The sequence below is a fragment of the Oncorhynchus keta genome, chromosome 7, assembly GCF_023373465.1.
Source record: "Oncorhynchus keta strain PuntledgeMale-10-30-2019 chromosome 7, Oket_V2, whole genome shotgun sequence".
Lineage (NCBI taxonomy): Eukaryota > Metazoa > Chordata > Actinopteri > Salmoniformes > Salmonidae > Oncorhynchus > Oncorhynchus keta.
In genome coordinates, this window is record NC_068427.1 from 21,368,437 (window position 1) to 21,393,606 (window position 25,170).

At 41.9% G+C, this 25,170-nt stretch overlaps 2 protein-coding genes across 4 annotated transcripts in view; both read left to right on the forward strand.

The window, feature by feature from the left end:
- The window catches only part of LOC118371184 (phospholipid-transporting ATPase IH), an 88,602-nt gene extending 80,795 nt beyond the window's left edge, over nucleotides 1-7,807 (forward strand). For all 3 annotated transcript variants that reach the window (XM_052522215.1, XM_052522217.1, XM_052522218.1), the window contains one exon: nucleotides 580-7,807. In XM_052522215.1, the coding sequence (XP_052378175.1) occupies nucleotides 580-587 (8 nt within the window). In that variant the 3' untranslated portion in view covers nucleotides 588-7,807. The remainder of the gene's footprint in view (nucleotides 1-579) is intronic.
- A 589-nt stretch (nucleotides 7,808-8,396) lies between these two features.
- LOC118371185 (guanine nucleotide exchange factor DBS) overlaps nucleotides 8,397-25,170 on the forward strand; it is a 68,438-nt gene continuing 51,664 nt past the window's right edge. The window contains exon 1 of the mRNA XM_052522228.1: nucleotides 8,397-8,873. Coding sequence (XP_052378188.1) covers nucleotides 8,795-8,873 — 79 coding nt within the window. The 5' untranslated portion in view covers nucleotides 8,397-8,794. The remainder of the gene's footprint in view (nucleotides 8,874-25,170) is intronic.

Sequence of the window (25,170 nt, forward strand, 5' to 3'; positions counted from 1 at the left end):
TAGAGTGGTTAGCCTGGAAGATCAGGGTGACTGGCTTGGGCTGGTACTGTATTGTAAACTCACTTGGGATACAGAGGCATTTTCTGGCTTTCCTTCTGTCTTGCTGAGAGATGCTCTTTGGTAGCCTAATTTGCTCTTAACTGACTTGCCTCGTTAAATAAAGATTAAATAAATAAATAATAATAATAATAAAAGGTACATTTATTTTTATTGGATCACTCACATGCTGTCTGCATCAACACAGGTTTCAGAGGCAATGCCACACATGCATTTTGTGCAAATAAATACATTTGGTATCTTAAACATGGAGATAAGGTTAAATACCATCAACTGGTATTAACATCACTGAAAACAGTGGCATTGATGATTATTATTGAATACATTTGATTGAATAAAATCCCCAGGGCACATCAGTGTACTTTTGACCTCTGGTGTTGGAAGATGGTACAGCATGTATGTTAATCTTTCATTTTTATTGCATGCTAATCACCTGAATGTGAATTGAACATGAAACAGACCAGGGTATTTTCAGCAGGTCTTACCACTTCCTCTCTCTATCCCCTCCTTCCCTCTCTCCAGGACATTGACAAGCTGTTGCAGAGCAGTGTAGCAGAGTTGACCCCCGTGTCCTCTCGCCCTTCTGGCCCCTCCTCCAAACGGAAGAGCACTGACACCTCCCACCTTCACCTTGGGGTTCCAGGGCCCGAACACTCCACAGGTCTGAGTTCTTCCCCCACAAACTGGTATTGTTCCACTGGGCTGATGGGGGTGGGGCAGACCTCCGCACCCTCAGCCTCTACGTGCCCCGTAAACTCAGGCTGGCTTTGCCTACTACCCACCAGGGCCAGAGACCTCTGTGTGACACAGACAGACACACACACAAACACAGGCTGATGTGTGAGCATACACAACGATGTGCACACACACAGAGACCAAAATGTGACCTAAACCTACAAATAATATGGATTTGTGTTCCACTCATAAACAATGCATACACAAACGCTCACTAATTCTCACATACTCCTCGAACATGAAACATTTACCATGTGCATTGTCAGCCATTCGGAAGCGGATACGATTTGAGGCTTCCACATGCTTCAATTCGGCTGGCGCCTTGCCGAGAATGTAACGAGTGCGCTTGCATACTCCCTTAAGACTTTCACTTGAAAAATCAATACAAAATGTATGTCCATTTTGAGATGCCGTAGCCAGCATACAATTCCTCAAAATAGTCAGAATTAATCTAAGAACTCGTGAAATTTTGACGCTTTTGCCAATGAGATCTTAGTTGCCAATTTACATCTAACTAAGATGTTTGGTGCAGTATTTATCAATGGAAAAAATGTGCATGAAAATTAGTTGTCACGTTGAATGACAACAAAGACTTTATTGAAGAATCCCTACTGGTGACCAATCACCGAACTTCGGCTACCGACTTCGGCTTGTGTCCCTGAACAGCTGCAAAAACTCTTCCCGAAGTCCAAAAGGATAAAAATGTCAGAAAATGTCATTGTAATATATGCACAAACTCTTACGAACTGTTTCGGCTGGGAAGCATGCGGACGCCTTTGACCTCCAAGTTGCCTCCAATTGGTCCTGTCATAGTTCTATTTCAGTCTGGTCCTGATCCCAGTCCACACCACTACTCTACTACTCTGCTATTCTATTCTACTACTTTACTACCCTATTCTACTCTACTACACTACTCTATTACTCTACTCTTCTGCTACTTTATTCTACTCTACTACTCTATACTCTATTCTACTCTACTATACTCTATTCTACTACTCTATTCTTCTACTCTGCTACTATACTCTATTATACTACTGCTATACTCTATTCTTCTACTCTACTGCTATACTCTATTCTTCTACTCTAATAGTATACTCTATACTAATCTACTCTATTCTTCTACTCTACTACTATACTCTATTCTACTCTACTACTATACTCTATTCTACTCTACTACTATACTAATCTACTCTATTCTTCTACTCTACTACTATACTCTATTCTTCTACTCTAATAGTATACTCTATTCTACTCTACTACTATACTAATCTACTCTATTCTTTTACTCTACTACTCTTCTTCTACTCTACTAATTTACTCTACTCTACTAATCTACTCTATTCTACTACTATACTGTATTCTACTCTACTAATCTACTCTATTATACTACTATACTGTATTCTACTCTACTACTCTACGGATCTACTCTACTCTACGAATCAATTCTACTCTACTAATCTACTCTATTCTGCTCTACTAATCTACTCTACTCTATTCTACTACTATACTCTATTCTACTCTACTACTATACTCTATTCTACTCAACTACTCTGTTAATCTACTCTAATAATCTACTCTAGTCTACTCTTCTTTACTATGATAATCTATTCTACCCCACCACCCTACTTTATACTACTCTACTCTTCATGTGAAAATAGTTGAATCGAAAAGGTAAACTCTCACTGAACAAAATGAGAAATTCTGTATTTGAATGTCCGTCTCTTCTACACATTGAAATCGTACTTTGTCACTATATCAAATTGACCTTTTCTGTTTCTATTTTATTTACTGTGTTTCTCTTCTTTTTAACTTTCTTTACTGTTTCTCCATTTTTCTCCTTTTGTTGAAATAACTGGTGTTGCTTTGCAAAATGTTCTGGGGAGAAAGACCTTTGTTATTCTGTTCGTGTGTGTGTCACGGTTTCCATTAGCCGGCAATTGCCAAGCTTTTGACCCAAAATTTTTTTCAAGAAAAGCCCATAAGTTAATAAAGCTGTTCCAAGCAAAAATGAGCAGGATTTTAAAAAATCACATTGCAAAATAATGCTTTTTAATCATTGACGTTAATACCGGTTGATGGAAATACATTTGATCATCATGCGTATTGGTCTATAGGTTAATTTGTATAATATAGTGGAATTAAATTCACCTGTGTATTTTTGTTAGTCATCATGTATCATTTATCCAACACAACTATCACATGTGCACAGCATACAGAGCCTATTTTGAGGGGGATTTGTCCTGCAGCTCCTCAGCTGGTTGCTGCTGCAGTAAAACATGTGCTTTTATAAACCCATTCATTGCACAACAATTCTAAATGAAATCATATGTTGGAAAAAAAAGAAAGAGCTACTATTTTTATTTCTCAACTGGTAATTGAAGCGCGACTCCCATTCACCATTCAAGTGCAGGCAACATGCTATCAGCGCATCACCCACCACTTTACAATGTGAGCTTGGAGGCAGTATGCATTTTGAAAACATACTTCATTGTTTGAAACCTGAATATTTTATTTCATTTTCAGAGGCATGTCTTACCTTGCTTCAAAGTAGCCTGTAGGCAAAATCCAAACATGGTAACATGGAGGAAATTAAGTTATCCTATTAATTTATCCTACAATTTCTACAGTTCTGCATACCAGTTATGCTTTTTATGTAAGTATTTTCATGGAACAGGATAACTTAAAACCTTGTTGTTTTTCAAAATCATTTTCACATGGTTAATCATAAAAATGTAAATTAAAATTATCTAAAAGTCATAATGGAAGACCACTAGCCTGGACACATTGATACGCCGTGATTAGCGACTAAAGAAATGAGCAAATGGAACTCATAGCCTATAGGCCAAAGCAGCAGTAGGCCTTTAAACTTCCATTGCTCTTTCACACGAAGATTGGTGATTATCGAGGCGGCGACTGTTGGAAACACTTTTCAAAAAGTTTACTGTGAGGAACTATAGTTTTAATATATCATTATTTTCATTACATGTTAAAAAAAACATTTCCTACATTTCCTGCACAGCAGGCCTGGTACTTCTATGTACAGAGAAACCAGAAACCAGACTCCCTCAACATTATCAGGACAGAGAAACCAGACACATGCTCAGGCGCGTGCTCCCTCAACATTATCAGGACAGAGAAACCAGACACATGCTCAGGCGCGTGCTCCCTCAACATTATCAGGACAGAGAAACCAGACACATGCTCAGGCGCGTGCTCCCTCAACATTATCAGGACAGAGAAACCAGACACATGCTCAGGAGTGTGCTCCCTCAACATTATCAGGACAGAGAAACCAGACACATGCTCATTGCGCACATGGAGCACTCCAAATAAACAACAATGCATATATTGACAAATCTCATAAATGATGGTTATGAAATAAACCAAAACTTGTTTCTCACAAGTATAGCAGGTTGTGAACTCTGCAAACAATGTTTCCACTCTGAGAATGAGAATGGTAAATGACTGTAAGTAATACAATCATTAACAGAAATTAATGTAAACCAATTATGAGGATTATCGGTACTTTTACTACTGGTGACATATGTAATGGGAAATGTAACAATTCACACAGTGAAACAATGAATGCTCAAGAATTGGCGGGAGACAGCTGAGCGATTCTGGAGAGAGACTCACCTATATCTTCGCCCCTTGTCTCAACATTTTAAATTATACTCAAGACACGATCTTCTCACATTTTATATGCTTTTGACTGACAGCTGCAACTCAATAATAATCAGCTAGGCCTATTTTCAAGTGTGCTGCCCAAATTGCCGGCTTCCCAAATAGGCGTAGTCTAGGCCTATGAGCTTGTGATCTGAAATAATCCACAGCAATTTTTTAAAAGAAGCTAATGTTTCCGGCACCACATTTTCCTAACAGAAACCAGGAACAACTCCCTAGGAAGAAGCCTAGAGAGGAACCAGGCTCTAAGGGTTGGCCAGTCCTCTTCTGGCTGTGCCGGGTGGAGATTATAACAGAGAGAGGGTCCAAAACAGCAGGTCCGGGACAATGTCGCACGTGTGGTGAACCGGTCATGGTTCTATAAAACCTTCCACATCTATCAGTATATTTATAACCCATTCATAATCTTCCATAATATCCCCTAGTCCGCAGTGCACCTGTGTACATTTGAAAGCATTGAAAAGGTGTATGTAGTATGGTGAAAATTCCACCAAGCCTTTCAAGGGACAAGATGGAGCTACTAGCATAGATGTACACAAGGGCCTAGGGGATGGGAGGTTAGTGGTCCATTTGGGATTGGGCAAGAGGGGATAGAAAAAGATCAGAAGAGTTATGTAGAATACAAGCCACCCTGCCTTAATCCACAATCTCTCATCTCACTGGTATAGATGTGCCGCCAACTGGAGCTGTGCAACTTGTTCAGTGGCCGGTGAGTGTGGGAACTGGCCTGACCTGTGTGTGTGATGGAGCATTTTCCATTTCTCCATGTGCCCTCACTCTTATTGTCAGTGTACTTTTCTTTCTCTTCATCGTTTATCTCTCTCACCCCCCCTGCATAGTGGAGGTGTCCTAATACCCATAAAACCTAGCGGTCAAATAGGGAAATGGTTCCAATCGTTTTTCCACCATTCATTTCTCCCATATGGGGACATATAGTCTTACCCTGGCATGATGTTTTGATAACCATGTAAATCTCTCTGACAGACAAGGTGACTTGTATCGATATATTTGGCTCCATTTACTTTGATTCGAAAATGCTAATTAGCATCAAAATAGGCATGTAAGACTATAAATCCCGACAAGCTCTTGCACGTCATCTCTAGCTGACACCTTTGCTAACAGGTTTTGTCCATTTAAAACTTGCACAAGACCGTTCACAGAATTGTCAATTTAATGAAATGTTGCCAATTTATTCATTACAAATTTAGTTAACATGAGGTAGTTAATCTACTTTGATTCAGTAGTCTTGTCCAGATCATCATGACATTGGTAGTTCTTTATGATAGCTGCTAATGTGGCTAACTAGTGTTTCATTTTTGGAGGTTAATTTACAGGCCAATATATTGATGTCACCTTGTCTGAGAGAGATTTACACAGTTATCAAAACATCCCGCCAGGGTAAGCCTACGCCAAACACAGCGCTTACTTGAAGTGTTTCTAAAATCCCCTATGGGAAAAATGATTGGAACCATTTCCTTGTTTGACCGCTAGGTTTTATGGGTATTATGAATCATACTGTAGTACTCTATAAACTCTTTCTACTCACTCAGGCCACCATGTGGCCATACACTGTAACAGCACTCTGTTTGGGTCAGACAGAAAGCTATGGTAGCTATGCCCTGCACACAGGCTGATGGGGTTATTTCATGGATGTTTCAATGACTGGTCAGTGTTGCTTGTGTTATGTTTGTTATGTTTGTTGTCTAAAGATGATGTATTCTCTGTTATGCAAAGGTTCTTGTCTGTATTCCTAGTATGATGTCTTTATCGCATTGTGTTATGACTATTTATACATGTTTGATTATCAAATTAGGTATTTTATATGGTATATTATGAATGTAGGTTGTTTATCATGTATGGATGTAAATTCAACTAATAGAGGTATCTATGTATAAATGGGGTATGGTTTGGAGGCTTGAATCGAAAAGCGGTGTCACAAACAAATCCATCTTTCTAGAATGTCATATAAATTATATAAATGACAGATAGTTTGCCACATCCTCTATATAGTAGATTGTAAGATTGTGATTTAATGAATATATTTTCCACATTTCTAACATGTAAAAGTATGAGGTGAAACGTCTGCCTTTGTCCAAAGCTCGTCTGTGGTGTAAGTGAGCGACTGAAATTCATTGGATCGTCAGCATCTTTGTATGTTTATATGTCTGCTGAGTGCTGATACACACACACACACACACACACACACACACACACACACACACACACACACACACACACACAAATATCTATAGGCCTGTATATCTTCTGTCACAACTCTCTCCTTTTGGGGATTTTGTTAAAGGTCAGAGTTCAGGTTTTTTGTTTGTTTGTGTTATGACTAGAAGCCTTCGGTTGGGCTTACTGACATGGATTGCAAAGGTGTTCTCGTGCATGTCATATAGCCACTGTAAAGAGTATTTGGTCATGTTTTTATGGAAGTCATGCATTGTCTGATGTTCTTATCATTACTACAGGCTAGCCAAAATACAATGTAGCTGGAACACTAAGGCACCTGGTTATGAGGAGAGTATTCACTGTTTCTTACTCATTGGATGAGAGGTCAAATCATCACGTTGTCACTTATTATTATTATTATTAGTAGTAGTATTATTACAATTATCCATGTTATTGAAAATATATATCAATCAAAATATATTCTATTGATACTTTTGTATCCAGGGGAGAAGATTCTATTTTAACTCTATTTATTTAGATATTGCTTTCGTTTTTGGAACAGACAAAATTAAAAAGTAGACCCACAGAATAAACACACTGAAGACTACAGCACTTTGTACACCTCAGATCCCTCAAAACAAGGTTTACTACTGTAAGTGCACTGAGTTTTATAAATCGGCTAGTCACCCACAGAGATTACATTTCTACAAGTCACTCAACTCCTAAACTCTTTCTATTTAACTTTTTTGTTTTAAATATCATAGTGAGAGTAAAAGTATGACCAACTTGATTAGTCAATGAAGATTTGGGACTTCTGTCTCTCTCTCTCTCTCTCTCTCTCTCATTGGTTAACCACACCAGCCTTGTGACTGTTGCTGACCAGAATGTCCACTGCTTTTATAAACGTTATTATCAGCACAACTTTAGGTGCTCTCACCATACTGCTCCTGGACTACTGTACTGTGCCCTCAAAGGCAAACGGTATTCTGCGTAACATACAAACCTACATTGTTTGTATCCGTGAGCAGTTTTCGAGCTTGTTTTTCTACAAAGATTGAAAATTAATTTTGTTTACATTTTGCCAGCCTATCTGTAGCGAATGAGGACAATGCTCTGTACTGTATTTCTGCTTGTAATAAATACATTGTTTAACACACCGGTTTATCAGACTCCATCCTGTCATCCTGTATGTCACAGTAGCTGCATTCTTATTGGAGGATATATATGACCTGGCTAGGTTGAGCGGGCCCAGTGTTCTGGCCCAGTGCACCACAGTAATGTGTTGTAATGGCACAGGATGGCCACATGGTTGTGATGGAGGACAGCTAATCTCAGAGCCCACATAGAAAACAACCACAAATAATGAATGATAACAGCAAGTGATAACCATCATGCTGTTAATGAGGATGAGGTAAACCTTAATGTTCTTCTCTTACATTTTCTCTACCCCTCCCCCCTCACTCTCTTCATCTATTGCAGTCATGTCCTTTCTCAGAGCTGCAGGTAGACTTTAAATCAAACTGACCTCTCCTTGTTGTGACTGCAGCCAAGCCTCAGTCCTATCAGTTGTGTGTGTGATGTGTATGAGTCTGCAAAAATCTGACTTGGCGGCAATCCCCCTCCTCTCCCCTCCTCTCTCGGTCTGCATTGTGTGTGTGCATGTTGAGAGTGCATGCAGTGCATCTGTGAGCCAGCCCCCTCTTTTCCTCCTCTCCAGTGCCAACATCCTCCACTCTGCATCTCTCTGTCACTGCAGCTGGGGACATCTGCTTCCATCGCAGCTTCAGCATCCTCCCCATCCCCTCTGTAGTCAGCATCCTATCTCTTCTCTAAAACATTACTCTCTTCTCTCCTTTATGCAGCACCCCTCTCTCCACTCACATCCTCCACACCATCTGTAGTGCGAGCCAGCCAGGCAAGCCCCCCCCACCCCCAATAGCATCCTTACCCTGGGCTAGTGACTGTGCAGTCTCCCCCCTCTTGCCTCTTCTCCCCTGGGATAAGCAGCTACGCCAGTCCCTCTCTCCCTCCACCACAGCATCGGCTGTCTGAAGTACCAGGGAGACAGGCAAGCAGTCTCAATCTCTCTCCAGCCACGGCGTCCCTTTTCTGGTTAACAGGACTCCCGTTCCCCCTCCTGAGGATGATCCTGTGGATGAAGACGGAGGAGATGGCTCTAGGAACGATGCTGGAGAGTCTCCGACTGGTCACCCAAAACATAGGTGTGTATCAACAGCATCGCTAACAATAGAAATCTGAGTAACATACAGGAGGTACTGTTGTTAAAAAAATATTTTTCTGAAATGTAAAGCCAAAACGTAGGTAACAAGAGCATGACCAGCCAAAACCTAGGTAACAAGAGCATGACCAGCCAAAACGTAGGTAACAAGAGCATGACCAGCCAAAACGTAGGTAACAAGAGCATGACCAGCCAAAACCTAGGTAACAAGAGCATGACCAGCCAAAACCTAGGTAACAAGAGCATGACCAGCCAAAACCTAGGTAACAAGAGCATGACCAGCCAAAACCTAGGTAACAAGAGCATGACCAGCCAAAACCTAGGTAACAAGAGCATGACCAGCCAAAACCTAGGTAACAAGAGCATGACCAGCCAAAACCTAGGTAACAAGAACATGCTCATTTTAAACACGTCTGAGAAGATAGTGTCGCCTTACCCAACAGTATGACTATTAAAACATTGCTATATGTGGCGTAGTTGTACACTAATTGGTTTGTATGTTATCCTTGTCAATGACCGACCCATCACTGGTATGGGAGGACACTTAGCTATGTTCTGTGAAGCTGTGTTTTGGAGCTGAAAGGTAACGTGTTTGTGTGTATGCAGTGTGGTATTGAGTCATCGGCACCTCTGCAGGGGGATGTAACTCTGGAATTGGCTTGGTTTTTCCTGCCTGTTGTCATGGGGTGACGTCATGTCTTTACATTTATTTGTTTTAGAGTGTCAGTACACGTGCAGCTCTAGAATACTTTGGTTGATAAGTTTAGATCAAATTATAGAAGATAGACACAGAGGATTTTCTCTAACATAACCACCACCATACCTGTTGTATTACATGGTTACTACTGTATTACAATAACCATGTCATATAGGACTCAAACATGGGTGTAAACAGAAGATTGTAATTCTGTTTCTTTCACCACTATCCTGAAGTTAACAGTAAATGTGTAGGTCTGTAACAGGAGACCAGGTGGCCCAGAACATGCTACTTCACGTCTATATCTCTCATCATCTCTCCTGACTTCGAGTTACACACAACATCTCCTCTGTCACTGACATTCCTTCCTACCGTAGCCATGTTTTTACTATATGTCATGTATGTGTAAAATGGTTTTGGTCATAATGTATATCCATCATACATTTCTACTGTCTTGGTGCAGGTTTACACACAGATTGCAAACATGAACTGTTGCTGTGAGTGTTCTACGCCTGGTTGTCATGGAGTTTTGTGAGTTTAAAAGGTGGTGGGCTATATCAGTTGTGCATTTTATGTGTATTATGGACAACATGTACTTACATATACATAATATCAGGTATTATCTATTAGATATGATCCTCCCTAGCCACAGGATATACTTATTAGATATGATCCTCCCTAGCCACAGGATATACTTATTAGATATGATCCTCCCTAGCCACAGGATATACTTATTAGACAGCCAATAATCCTCTCAATCCATCTCATCCTATTAATGTGACTCCTGCTGGACTGGCCTTCTATTGAGTTACACATCTATGGCTTGATCCCACACACGCACGCAAACAAAGGCGTCCTCTAACACACACACACACACACACACAGGCTCAATATCAGCTTTAGGCCCAGGGGGACTGCTCTCCAGTGTTGATATTGACCATATGGATTTTGGTCAGGCAGACTTAGAGAAGTGGTATATCAATCTGTAACTGTCAATATAGAAATAACAGTTACCAAGGCAACACCAGTGTCAATGTTTTGGCTGTCTGCTCTTTAGAATCATACAAGCTTTTGAGATATTATTCAGAGGGGCTGTAGTTTGTGTGTAGTAGCATGGGCATGAGTAATCTAGTACTACTCTAGTACTCGAACGGATGTCAAAGCTCCACCTATAAACAAAATCACATAGGCCTGTAGGCTACAACTATTTGGTGGAATGTTGCTTGCAGTGTTCAACGTGGAATTGTTCATGCATTTGGAAAAATCCAAAGAACAGGCAGCATAAACTAAATCAAACGTCAGTATATCAAAAACAACACATTTTGGTTTGTAACCCTGAAAGAATTGTCTTTCAACTCGCCAAAATGAGCCTCATTTCAAATGATCACTCTGTAAATAACTGTTCTAGGCATGAGATGTGCATGCATCACTTCTCACTGGCAACTTTTTTCATTTGGAAAAATATTCTGTCATGTTATATTACATGTTATTTTTACTATAAAATAGTTGTGTTGACTGTGGGCTCGGGAAATGTGTGTCTTTCTGCTAAATTAACAAAACAAAGCTATGACATTGCACAGCCATAGCTTTTACTAGAAAGCTCCACTGCTGAGGGTACTGCCTTTTTCAAGATTGCGTTCCACGATATAATATGACCAGTTGATATTACGGTTTCAATAAATGTCATCTTAAATAGTACTTAATTTATTTATGGACTGAATATACAGTACCAGTCAAAAGTTTGGACACACCTACTCATTCAAGGGTTTTTCTTTCTTTTTTATTATTTTCTACATTGTAGAATAATAGTGAATAGATCAAAACTATGAAATAACACATATGGAATCATGTAGTAACCAAAATAGTGTTAAACAAAATCAAAAAATATATTTATATTTAAGATTCTTCAAAGTAGCCACCCTTTGCCTTGACGAAGTGCTGAGCACTTGTTGGCTGCATTTCCTTCCAACTCATACCAAAACATCTCAACTGGGTTGAGGTCAGGTGATTGTGGAGGCCAGGTCTGATGCAGCACTCCATCACTCTCCTTCTTGGTCAAATAGCCCTTACACAGCCTGGAGGTGTGTTGGGTCATTGTCCTACTGAAAAACAAACGATAGTCCCACTAAGCCCGAACCAGATAGGAATGTGTATCGCTGCAGAATGCTGTGACAGCCATGCTGGTTAAGTGTGCCTTGAATTCTAAATAAATCACAGCATTGTCACCAGAAAAGCACCATCACACCTCTCCCTGCACGCTTCACAGTGGGAACCACACATGCGGAGATCATCCATTCACCTACTCTGCGTCTTGCAATGGCACGGTGGTTGGAAAATTTGGTCTGATGAGTCCAAATTTGATACAGCCTGGATTCGGACCAAGGTGTCTGTAGTGATGCCTCTAGCACTGAGATGCAGTACCTTAGAAGCTTAATGAAGTAGTCACCTGGACTGTGGTGTGTGTTGTATGGTGTTGGTGTGTGTGTGTTGTAGGGTGGGTGTGTGGGGGGGGTATGTGTGTGTGGGGGTATGTGTGTGGGGGGTGTGTGTGTGTGTGTGCTGTAAGGTGTGTGTGTGCTGTAAGGTGTGGGTGTGTGTGTGTTGTAAGGTGTGGGTGTGTGTGTGTTGTACGGTGTGGGTGTGTGTTGTGTTGGTGTGTGTTGTAGGGTGTGTGTGTGTGTTGTAGGGTGTGTGTGTTGTACAGTGTGTGGGTGTGTTGGAGGGTGTGTGTGTGTTTAGGTATAGTGTGTGTGTTTAGGTATTGTGTGTGTGTGTGTGTGTGTGTGTGTGTGTGTGTGTGTGTGTGTGTGTGTGTGTGTGTGTGTGTGTGTGTGTGTGTGTGTGTGTGTGTGATGGACATTATGGAACAAAACAATGATTTATTGTGGAACTAAGACTCCTTGCACTGCCTTCTGATGAAGATATTCAAAAGTAAGTGAATATTTATCGTGTTTTTTGTAGCTTCTGTTGACGCCAAAATGGCAGCTATTTCTTTGGGTTCTGAGCGCCGTTCTCAGATTATTCTTTTTCCGTAAAGTTTTTTTGAACTCTGACACAGCGGTTGCATAGAGGATACGTTTATCTTTAATTCTGTGAATAACACTTGCATCTTTTAGCAATATTTATTGTGAGTATTTCTGCAAAATCACAGAGTGTTTTGGAATCAAAACATTACCGCATGTATCGCGCCAATGTAAACTGAGATTTTTTATATATATATATATATATATATATGCACATTATTGAACAAAACACACAATACATGTATAACATGATGTCCTATGAGTGTCATCTGATGGAGATAATCAAAGGTTAGTGATTCATTTTATCTATGTTTATGCTTTTGTGACTGTGAAAAATCGCTGTGTGTTTTTGAATTTGGTGGTCATCTAACATAAATATATGTTGTGCTTTCTAAAGAATATTTTTTTCAGCTGAATGGGAGGGGGTGTTCCCTTTAGGGAACTCCTTGTGCCCCCTAGCCCCAAGTGACTAGTGATAAATGTATTACATCCCATTTTTAATTATTAAAGTGGCTAGAGATTTGAGCCAGTATGTAGGCATCAGCCACTCAATGTTAGTGAATAGCTGTTTTTCAGTCTCTTGGCCCCAGCTTTGATGCACCTGTACTGACCTCGCCTCATGGATGATAGCGGGGTGAACAGGCAGTGGCATGGGTGTATGTTGTCCTTGATGATCTTTTTGGCCTTCCTGTGACATTGGGTAGTGTAGGTATCCTGGAGGGCAGGTAGTTTGCCCTCAGTGATGCGTTGTGCAGACCTCACTACCCTCTGGAGAGCCTTACGGTTGTGGGTGGAGCAGTTGCCGTACCAGGTGGTGATACAGTCGGACAGGATGCTCTCGATTGTGCATCTGTAAAAGTTTGTGAGTGTATTTGGTGACAAGCCAAATTTCTTCAGCCTCCTGAGGTTGAAGAGGCGCTGCTGCGCCTTCTTCACGATGCTGTCTGTGTGGGTGGACCAATTCAGGTTGTCTGTGATGTGTACGCCGAGGAACTTAAAACTTACTACCCTCTCCACTACTGTCCCATCGATGTGGATAGGGGGGTGCTCCCTCTGCTGTTTCTTGAAATCCACAATCATCTCCTTAGTTTTGTTGACGTGGGTGTGAGGTTATTTTCCTGACACCACACTCCGAGGGCCCTCACCTCCTCCCTGTAGGCCGTCTCGTCGTTGTTGGTAATCAAGCCTACCACTGTAGTGTCGTCCGCAAACTTGATGATTGAGTTAGAGGCGTGCGTGGCCACGCAGTCGTGGGTGAACAGGGAGAACAGGAGAGGGCTCAGAACGCACCCTTGTGGGGCCCCAGTGTTGAGGATCAGCGGGGTGGAGATGTTATTACCTACCCTCACCACCTGGGGGCGGCCCGTCAGGAAGTCCAGTACCCAGTTGCACAGGGCGGGGTCAAGACCCAGGGTCTCGAGCTTGATGACGAGTTTGGAGGGTACTATGGTGTTAAATGCTGAGCTGTAGTCGATGAACAGTATTCTCACATAGGTATTCCTCTTGTCCAGGTGGGTTAGGGCAGTGTGCAGTGTGGTTGAGATTACATCGTCTGTGGACCTATTTGGGCGGTAAGCAAATTGGAGTGGGTCTAGGGTGTCAGGTAGGGTGGAGGTGATATGGTCATTGACTTGTCTCTCAAAGCACTTCATGATGACGGAAGTGAGTGCTACGGGGAGGTAGTCGTTTAGCTCATTTACCTTAGCTTTCTTGGGAACAGGAACAATGGTGGCCCTCTTGAAGCATGTGGGAACAGCAGACTGGGATAAGGATTGATTGAATATGTCCGTAAACACACCAGCCAGCTGGTCTGCGCATGCTCTGAGGGCGCGGCTGGGGATGCCGTCTGGGCCTGCAGCCTTGCGAGGGTTAACACGTTTAAATGTTTTACTCACGTCGGCTGCAGTGAAGGAGAGTCCGCATGGTTGGTAGTGGGCCGTGTCAGTGGCACTGTATTGTCTTCAAAGCGGGCAGAAAGGTTATTTAGTCTGGCTGGGAGCAAGACATCCTGGTCTGTGACAGGGCTGGTTTTCTTTTTGTAGTCCGTGATTGACTGTAGACCCTGCCACATACCTCTTGTGTCTGAGCTGTTGAATTGCGACTCTACTTTGTCTCTATACTGACGCTTAGCTTGTTTGATTGCCTTGCGGAGGGAATAGTTACACTGTTTGTATTCGGTCATGTTTCCGGTCACCTTGCCCTGATTAAAAGCAGTGGTTCGCACTTTCAGTTTCACGCGAATAGTGCCATCAATCCACGGTTTCTGGTTTGGGAATTGCAGGTTTGGGGATTGCGTTGTCTATGGACCTATTGGGGTGGCTGTGGGGAAGGAGAGCCCACAGGTTTTGGTAGCGGGCCGTGTCGGTGGCACTATATTGTCCTCAAAGCAAGCAAAGAAGTTGTTTAGTTTGTCTGGGAGCAAGACATCAGGGTTTTCTTTTTGTAGTCCATGATTGACTGAATACCCTGCCACATACCTCTCGTGAGCCGTTGAATTCCGACTCTACTTTGTCTCTATACTGACCCTTAGCTTGTTTGATTGCCTTGCGGAGGGAACAACTACGCTGTTTGTATTCGGTCATATTTCCAGTCACCTTGCCCTGATTAAAAATAGTCACCGTGGGTACAACATCACCAATGTACTTGCTAATAAATTCGCTCACTAAATCAGCATAAACATCCATGTTGTTGTTCCACGCTATCCGGAACATATCCCAGTCCACGTGATCGAAGCAATTTTGAAGTGTGGAATCAGATTGGTCGGACCTGAGCAGGGGGTTTCCGGTTTTAGTTTCTGTCTATAGGATGGGAGCAACAAAATGGAGTCGTGGTCGGATTTGCCGAAAGGAGGGCGGGGGAGGGCTTTGTATGCTGTTTGTGTGTGTGTGTGTGTGTGTGTGTGTGTGTGTGTGTGTGTGTGTGTGTGTGTGTGTGTGTGTGTGTGTGTGTGTGTGTGTGTGTGTGTGTGTGTGTGTGTGTGTGTGTGTGTGTGTGAGACTACAGTGCGAGGCTAGACTGCGTGTATAACCTTGCCTTGCTGTAATGTATTCAGTGTCTTGTATGCTCTGTGTGTGTGTGTGTTTTGTATGCTCTGTGTGTGTGTGTGTGTGTGTGTGTGTGTGTGTGTGTGTGTGTGTGTGTGTGTGTGTGTGTGTGTGTGTGTGTGTGTGTGTGTGTGTGTGTGTGTGTGTGTGTGTGTGTGTGTGTGTGTTTTATGCTCTGAGTGTGTGTTTTGTATTCTCTGTGTGTGTGTGTGTGTGGTTTTTATGCTCTGTGTGTGTGTTTTGTATTCATTTTTAGATTTTTTATTTGACCTTTTATTTAACTAGGCAAGTCCGTTAAGAACAAATTCTTATTTATAATGATGGCCAAGGAACAGTTGGTTAACTGCCTTGTTCAGGGGCACTATTGGTTAGAGCCTGTAAGTAAGCATTTCACTGTAAGGCCTACACCTGTTGTATTCGGCACACGTGAGAAATAAACTTTGATTTGATTTGAGAACAACAGATTTTTACGTTGTTAGCTCAGGGATTCGATCTTGCAACCTTTCGGTTACTTGTCCAACGCTAGGCTACCTGCCGCCCCAATTGTGCGTGTGTGTGTGTTTTGTATGCTCTGCGTGTGTTTTGTATGCTCTGCGTGTGTGTTTTGTGTGCTGTGGGTGTGTGTTTTGTATGGTGCGTGTGTTTTGTATGCCGTGTGTGTTTTGCATGCCGTGTGTGTGTGCTCTTTGTGTGTTTTGTGTGCTCTGTGTGTGCTGTGTGTGCTTTGTGTGTTTTGTGAGTTTTGTATGCCGTGTGTGTGTTTTGTATGCCGTGTGTGTTTTGTATGCCGTGTGTGTGTGCTCTGTGTGTGCTGTGGGTGTGTGTTTTGTATGGTGCGTGTGTTTTCTATGCCGTGTGTGTTTTGTATGCCGTGTGTGTTTTCTATGCCGTGTGTGTTTTCTATGCCGTGTGTGTTTTGTATGCCGTGTGTGTTTTCTATGCCGTGTGTGTTTTCTATGCCGTGTGTGTTTTCTATGCCGTGTGTGTTTTGTATGCCTTGTGTGTTTTCTATGCCGTGTGTGTTTTGTATGCCGTGTGTGTTTTGTATGGTGCGTGTGTTTTCTATGCCGTGTGTGTTTTCTATGCCGTGTGTGTTTTGTATGCCGTGTGTGTTTTGTATTCAGTGTGTGTGTGTGTGTGTGTGTGTGTGTGTGTGTGTGTGTGTGTGTGTGTGTGTGTGTGTGTGTGTGTGTGTTTTTTTTTATGCAGTGTGTGTGTGTTTTATATGCAGTGTGTGTGTGTGTGTTTTGTATGCCGTGTGTCTGTTTTGTATGCAGTATGTGTGTGTGTGTGTGTGTGTGTGTGTGTGTGTGTGTGTGTGTGTGTGTGTGTGTGTGTGTGTGTGTGTGTGTGTGTGTGTGTGTGTGTGTGTGTGTGTGTGTGTGTGTGTGTGTGTGTGTGTGTGTGTGTGTCTGTGATGTGATGGTAGATACTGAGGAATCAGTCATGGACAGGTGAGAGATTCACCCCTATTAGCCCCCAGGTTCTTCCATACCTTATTTCCTGGGCCAAGACTGGCTCACATAGAGGAATACTTGGCTGTGTGTTTCTCTAGGGTGGGCAATTCCAATCCTCGATGGCCTGATTGACTCCAAAAATCACCTAATCATGATCTTCAGTTTAGAATGACATGTGATTAATTAGCTGTGTTTGCTAGGGATGGAGAAGAAGTGTGACACCAATCAGGCCCTCGAGGACTGGAGTTGCCCACCCCTGTACTAGCTAGACAATTCACCTGTCTCTCTGGTTTTTGATGAGATGTCTTGTTTTTATCTCTCTTTTTGTGGTCTGTTGTTAGGGAGAATGTGACTTCCCTCTGGCCATCAGAGAGAAATCGTGCCAACATTCACAGAGAGTTGGGAGGGAGGGAGTGGGGGAGAGAGACCTACAGCAGCAACTAGATCTTCTGCACAGATTCTCAGACCTGGGCCCTGACAGTAAATCTCAGTAAGACAAAAATAATGGTCTTCCAAAAAAGGTCCAGTTGCCAGGACTACAAATGATATCTAGACACCATTGCCCTAGAGCACTCACAACTATACATACCTCAGCCTAAACATCAGAGCCACAGACAGACCTGGCTCTCAAGAGAATACAGGCTATGCGCCCACAAAATTAGCTGTAAACTGAGCTGCACTTCCTAACCTCCTGCCAAATGTATGACCATATCAGAGACATTTCCCTCAGATTACACAGATCCACAAAGAATTTGAAAACAAACAACATTTTTATAATCTCTCATATCTACTGGGTGAAATACCACAATGCAATCACAGCAGCAAGATTTGTGACCTGTTGCCACAAGAAAAGGGCAACCAGTCAAGAACAAACATCATTGTAAATACAACCCATATTTATGCTTATTTATTTTCCCTTTTGTACTTTAACTATTTGCACATAATGTGACATTTGAAATGTCTTTTATTCTTTTGGAACTTTTGTGAGTTATGTTTACTGTACATTTTTTTTGTTTATTTCACTTTTGTTTATCGTCTTCTTCACTTGCTTTGGCAATGTTAACATATGTTTCCCATGCCAATAAAGCCCCTTGAGTTATAATGTTGTAACATGATCTGAAACCAGTCAAGAATGTTGTAAACCCCATGAGCAGAACTATTAACTAGAATTACTAAGCGTTTCACTGTCATGCACAAAATCAACCATTATTCAGATGGACACCGTAATAAACCAGATTAGTGACCCTAATATAAAAAACAGACGAAACAGTGCCACCATGTCTATGGCCCACTATGTGTAGACTAAACTGCACAGTTCTCATATCACCCATTATGCCCATTGCTGCTAGAGGCTGGCAAACTGCTTATCCATCTGCCTGTACAGGCTTGTACAGACGGGCACCTTCTACCCAGAGCTTTGAGGGCAGCTGTGCTTCCTGTTGGATGGCACCAGGTAACTCCTCCTAAACCTGGGTAGAAATCCTAGCTCCGTTATAGCAGGCTTTACTACCGGTCTGTCGCTATAGGGCTATCCAAAGCTTCACACACACGCACCTACGGCGCATGCCCACTGGCCCACCTACGCACACGTATGCGTGCACGGGCGCTCGAACAATCACGCACAGCGATGCCACCTCTCTGTCTCATGATCTACACAGCATATTCCAATAGATAATGCCCAGTCAGTGTTTATGTGATCTAGATGTGTCAGTGTGGATGTGGATTGACTAGAAGTAGGTCAAATCAGCCAGTTAGGAAATCGAGGTGAGGACAGAAGTGATTGCTGCCCAACATCTCTGCCCCCTCTATGCTGATTACAACACTTTATATTCCTGATGAGCTGAGAGTCTATCTGCAGCGAGATGCAGTTTAGATCAGAAATCACATAAAGAGCAATCTGAGCTCAATCAGCAAGGTCAGTGCTGTCTGCAGCTTGAGTTGAATTGTACAGTGCAGAACACACAGTATCGCTCTCTCTCGCTCTCTGTCCCCCCTCCAACAGGGAGTGTCTTTGACAATCTTCCTGGTTTGCTGGTTGCATGATTTGAGCCAGCTTGAAAACCCAGCAAGGTCAGCTTTGACTCCTGTATCTGTGGTTTATGACCAGCAGGGATGCCAGGAGCCTATGCTTGTTTCAGATCAGTGTTTCTCAACTAATTCCTAGTTGACTGCCAGGGTGTGCATATTTTCATTCTAACCCGGGATTCTGTGTGTGCAGAAGAGAGACAGCAGATTTGAGGAGGTTGAGAATGAGGGGTGAAGCTCACCTACATGACAAACGAGGGCTGCGGGAGGGAGGGAAGAGGTGTATGGAGTAGAGGTGTGATGGAGAGACAACAGTGGTGGTGTCTTGTCTATCCTTCTCTACAATGTTCTCATCAGTATGGGAGAGAGGCACTCCTCTCACCTTTTCACAGCCTACAGTAGCAGCCACAGTCTGTTAACCTGCCTGCCTGTTGACTATCACCGCATCTCTGCACACTAACCTATTCCAAGCTTATATGCCTAAACGAGGTAGACACTAAACGGCTGCCATTTTTCCTCGTGATCTATTTACAGCAAGAGATGGAGAGTCTGCCAATATAAACCAGCTCCCTCACTCAATGACTAGCCACTACACTCATCTAGATTTAAATCCTCTAGCAGTCCAGAGCTTTCATTGAACTATTGAGCCATGTGTGATTGCTGGCATATCTGATTTGTGTTTGCATTTAAAAACGTTTAGAACGGTACACCATGGAACAAGGGATAGACTTGAGAGAGATTAGTGGTAGAAGCAATGGCTGATATAATTAGCCCCAGCAGAAGGGGATTTGTGCTTAAACGGCTGCCCTCTCTTTCTACCCCTCCTCTTCTCTCCTCCTCTCCCTCTGTTCTTCCCCCTCTCTCTCTCTCTCTTTCTCTCTCCTTTAAGTGTTTATGCTTCACTCTAGCTCGGTCGTGATGAGGAGTGTGTGAGCGTGTGTGTGTTCAGTGTCGGGCCCACTGCACTTTCTGAAATCAGTCTTGGCTGAGGCATGAGTGACAGACGAGGACTTGGGGCTCGGCTCTGCTTGGATTGAACTGGACTCCTGTTTCTGGCTGACTTATCTCTACACTATGCATTCACACCTCTACACACAGCCTGCATGTGAGTGTGTGCTGAATCACTCCTCTGAGTGATAGTACATTGCAACTGAATCGGACCAGAACCAGTAACTTACCTCTTGGAGTGTGTACCGGCGCGGTCTAACTGGGTCCGGGTCGGGGTACCTCTGGATGTGTGGGAGCAGCGCGGTCCATAATGTCTGTCCATGAGTTTCTGCGGGAGGGGGCAGGCGAGGTGCCCTCCCGGATCATGAACAGACTGAGTCAGATGATCCAGAGCCTGGACATCTCTGGACTTTCCTCCCCCTTCACCCCCGAAGCCAGCCGAAGGAACTCCTGGAGGGACTGGAACGGTAGGAGAGAATGTGTTGTGAGGGATGGAGGGGAAGGAATGTGGGGTGAGGTTAAGGCGGGGGTTGTTCCGTGGGTCCTTTCCTCTAGGGATGAGGTTCTGGAAGGATTTTTTTAGGGCAGTGAGCCCAGATCATCACACACAAGGTTTCCTGTGGGCTTCTCTGCTCCATACTGGGGGGTGTACACTCGCTCGTGCAGGCACAGAGTACAAACCCAAAAGTAACTCTGGGACCCATTTTAAAGGTATAAAAGAAGGCAGCCAAGCAGTAGTCTCATCAGATAGACAATACACAGTAGTCTCATCAGATGGACAATACACAGTAGTCTCATCAGATGGACAATACACAGTAGTCTCATCAGATAGACAATACACAGTAGTCTCATCAGATGGACAATACACAGTAGTCTCATTAGTTGGACAATACACAGTAGTCTCATCAGATGGACAATACACAGTAGTCTCATCAGATGGACAATACACAGTAGTCTCATCAGATGGACAATACACAGTAGTCTCATCAGATGGACAATACACAGTAGTCTCATCAGATGGACAATACACAGTAGTCTCATCAGATGGACAATACACAGTAGTCTCATCAGATGGACAATACACAGTAGTCTCATCAGATGGACAATACACAGTAGTCTCATCAGATGGACAAAACACAGTAGACTCATCAGATGGACAATACACAGTAGACTGAGCAGTTGCTGTAGTTGCAGCAGTAAAGGTTGTTGTAGCAGTGACTCAGAAGTGATACATCACAATTAGGGAGATCATTAGCATAGCACAGCACAGTGTTAGAAGCAATACAAGTAAGCTATTGTGAGGGCATTTTTATAGTAGTTGCACAGTGGGGGGTAGTTTATTAAAGTGCATGCTGTAGCGTTAGCAATAGCATCAGTAGAGGAACTCCAGAGTCTGGTCTTCAGACAGGGGGAGACATGCTGAGGAAGCCCGGGAGGAGCCCTCTGAGGTGGGGTAGCAGCAGTGTGGAAAAGCTACCTCTGGTGCCACTGAGATCGTGTGAGTCAGTCATTGGTTCAGCTCTGGGCTTAGGTGTGTGTGTGTGTGTGTGTGTGTGTGTGTGTGTGTGTGTGTGTGTGTGTGTGTGTGTGTGTGTGTGTGTGTGTGTGTGTGTGTGTGTGTGTGTGTGTGTGTGTGTGTGTGTGTGTGTGTGTGTGTGTGTGTGTGTGTGTGTGTGTGTGTGTGTGTGTGTGTGTGTGTGTGTGTGTGTGTGAGACTACAGTGCGAGGCTAGACTGCGTGTATAACCTTGCCTTGCTGTAATGTATTCAGCCTTGCTCCATGACTCTTGTTTATGTGTGCCAGTCTATTTCTCCATGAAGGTCTTGCAGACATTTAGCCCTAAGTGACTGAGTCTGGATCTCACTAAATGTCACTGTTCATTGCAACCTCTTGCTCTGCCTAGTACTCAACGTTATGGGCTGTATGAAATGGAAGGGGCTGATGTATGGCTAGTGTGTACTGTACTTCTGCATGTCTCCTATCTCTTCTAAAAAAATCTCCCCCACTCCCAGCAGCTCTGTTAAACCCATTATCTGGGAGTGAAAGCCAGACCTTATGTTTACCCCCTGAAATGGCTCCCTGGGTTTCTGAGCGCACTGTTGCAGGGTAAAGGGACAAATACTGTTGTCACCTCGCTTTCCTTCCAAGGTTCATCAACAAAGTAAGACTTTGCCCATAATGAGTCTCTCTCTCTCTCTTTATCGCTGACTAAAGGTTGTCAAATGTCAGGCTTTTCTACACAAGTATTGACAGGTATCTGTTGCAACCTCACTCCACACAAACTGTACTGATTGGTCTATTTGTATCCATCATTAAATACTCATATCACTCTTATTGAATAGTGCTGCATAAGTGTGGTATTCTTTCTCTCTCTCTCATTTTCTCCCTCCCTCTTCACCCTTCATTATTGACTCTTCATTATTGACTCTTCATTATTCATTACTTCATTATTCACTCGTCATTATTGACTCTTCATCATTCATTACTTCATTATTCACTCTTCATTATTCATTACTTCCTTATTCATTACTTCATTATTCACTCTTCATTACTTCATTATTCACTCTTCATTACTTCATTATTCACTCTTCATTACTTCATTATTCATTACTTCCTTATTCATTACTTCATTATTCACTCTTCATTACTTCATTATTCACTCTTCATTACTTCATTATTCATTACTTCCTTATTCATTACTTCATTATTCACTCTTTATTACTTCATTATTCACTCTTCATTATTCATTACTTCATTATTCACTCTTCATGATTCACTCTTCATTATTCACTCTTCATTACTTCATTATTCACTCTTCATTACTTCCTTATTCATTACTTCATCACTCTTCATTATTCACTCTTCATTACTTCATTATTCATTACTTCATCACTCTTCATTATTCACTCTTCATTATTCATTACTTCATTATTCACTCTTCATGATTCACTCTTCATTATTCACTCTTCATTATTCATTACTTCATTATTCACTCTTCATTACTTCATTATTCACTCTTCATTATTCATTACTTCATTATTCACTCTTCAATACTTCATTATTCATTACTTCATTATTCACTCTTCATTATTCACTCTTCATTATTCATTACTTCATTATTCACTCTTCAATACTTCATTACTTCATTATTCACTCTTCATTATTCATTACTTCATTATTCACTCTTCATTATTCACTCTTCATTATTCATTACTTCATTATTCACTCTTCAATACTTCATTACTTCATTATTCACTCTTCATTATTCATTACTTCATTATTCACTCTTCATTATTCATTTCTTCCTTATTCATTACTTCATTATTCACTCTTCATTACTTCATTATTCACGCTTCATTACATCATTATTCATTACTTCATTATTCACTCTTCATTATTCACTCTTCATTACTTCATTATTCATTACTTCATTACTTCATCATTCATTACTTCATTACTTCATTACTTCATCATGCATTACTTCATTATTCACTCTTCATTATTCACTCTTCATTATTCATTATTTCCTTATTAATTACTTCATTATTCACTCTTCATTACTTCATTATTCATGCTTCATTACTTCATTATTCATTACTTCATTATTCACTCTTCATTATTCACTCTTCATTACTTCATTATTCATTACTTCATTATTCACTCTTCATTACTTCATTATTCACACTTCATTACTTCATTATTCATTACTTCATTATTCACTCTTCATTATTCACTCTTCATTACTTCATTATTCATTACTTCATTACTTCATTATTCATTACTTCATTCCTTCATCATTCATTACTTCATTATTCACTCTTCATTATTCACTCTTCATTACTTCATTACTTCATTACTTCATTATTCACTCTTCATTATTCACACTTCATTACTTCATTCCAAAGCTTAAATACCTTCGTAGTCCACCACACTCCTCTTTCCTCTTCTCTCCCCTCTCTCTCTCCTCAGAAAGTGGAAGCATCTGAGCAGTATAACTCTTGTGGCATACATGTCTCTGGCTTTATGCCCAACACACTAATAACCTTAACCACCCTCAGGTCAGCGAAAGCAAACACACGCGTCTCACACACAAACATTCATATGGTTGTATAGCATTTGACACCTAACTGTTTTACTGCTACAGCACCTGTATATAGGGCCAGATAATAGTCTGATCATTGAAATAAAATGGGTAAGAATGGTCTAATTTGTGGTAGAATGGCATCATTCCACATGCCATCTATCAATAGGGTCAGAATAACTATATTTAGTCAGAACTGTCTCTGTCATTGAGAGGTAAACGTAAGAATCAGGTCTTTCAGTGGTTTTGTAAGAATGAAGTCTTTGAGTGAGATAGTGGAGATAGTTAGTTAGAATAGACTCTTTCTTTGAATGGTGCTGTTGGAATGCAGTGTGTGAATGGTTAACTGGTGAATGGTGCTGTTAGAATCCAGTGTGTGAATGGTTAAATGGTGAATGGTGCTGTTAGAATGCAGTGTGTGAATGGTTAACTGGTGAATGGTGCTGTTAGAATGCAGTGTGTGAATGGTTAACTGGTGAATGGTGCTGTTAGAATGCAGTGTGTGAATGGTTAAATGGTAAATGGTGCTGTTAGAATGCAGTGTGTGAATGGTTAACTGGTGAATGGTGCTGTTAGAATGCAGTGTGTGAATGGTTAACTGGTGAATGGTGCTGTTAGAATCCAGTGTGTGAATGGTTAAATGGTGAATGGTGCTGTTAGAATGCAGTGTGTGAATGGTTAACTGGTGAATGGTGCTGTTAGAATGCAGTGTGTGAATGGTTAACTGGTGAATGGTGCTGTTAGAATGCAGTGTGTGAATGGTTAACTGGTGAATGGTGCTGTTAGAATGCAGTGTGTGAATAGTTAAATGGGACTAGGGTTTTGAATAGAGTCTTTGTCCTGCTGGTCCTGATTAGCTGAGATAAGGTAGGACAGGACGGTAGGCAGGACAGGAGGAGAGGCCATGCTCTGTTAGTGCAGGTGAATGAGGACATAGAAATGAGCCCTGGGCCTTTATTCACAAAGTCTCAGAGTAAGAGTTCTGTTCTAGGATCAATTTGGCAT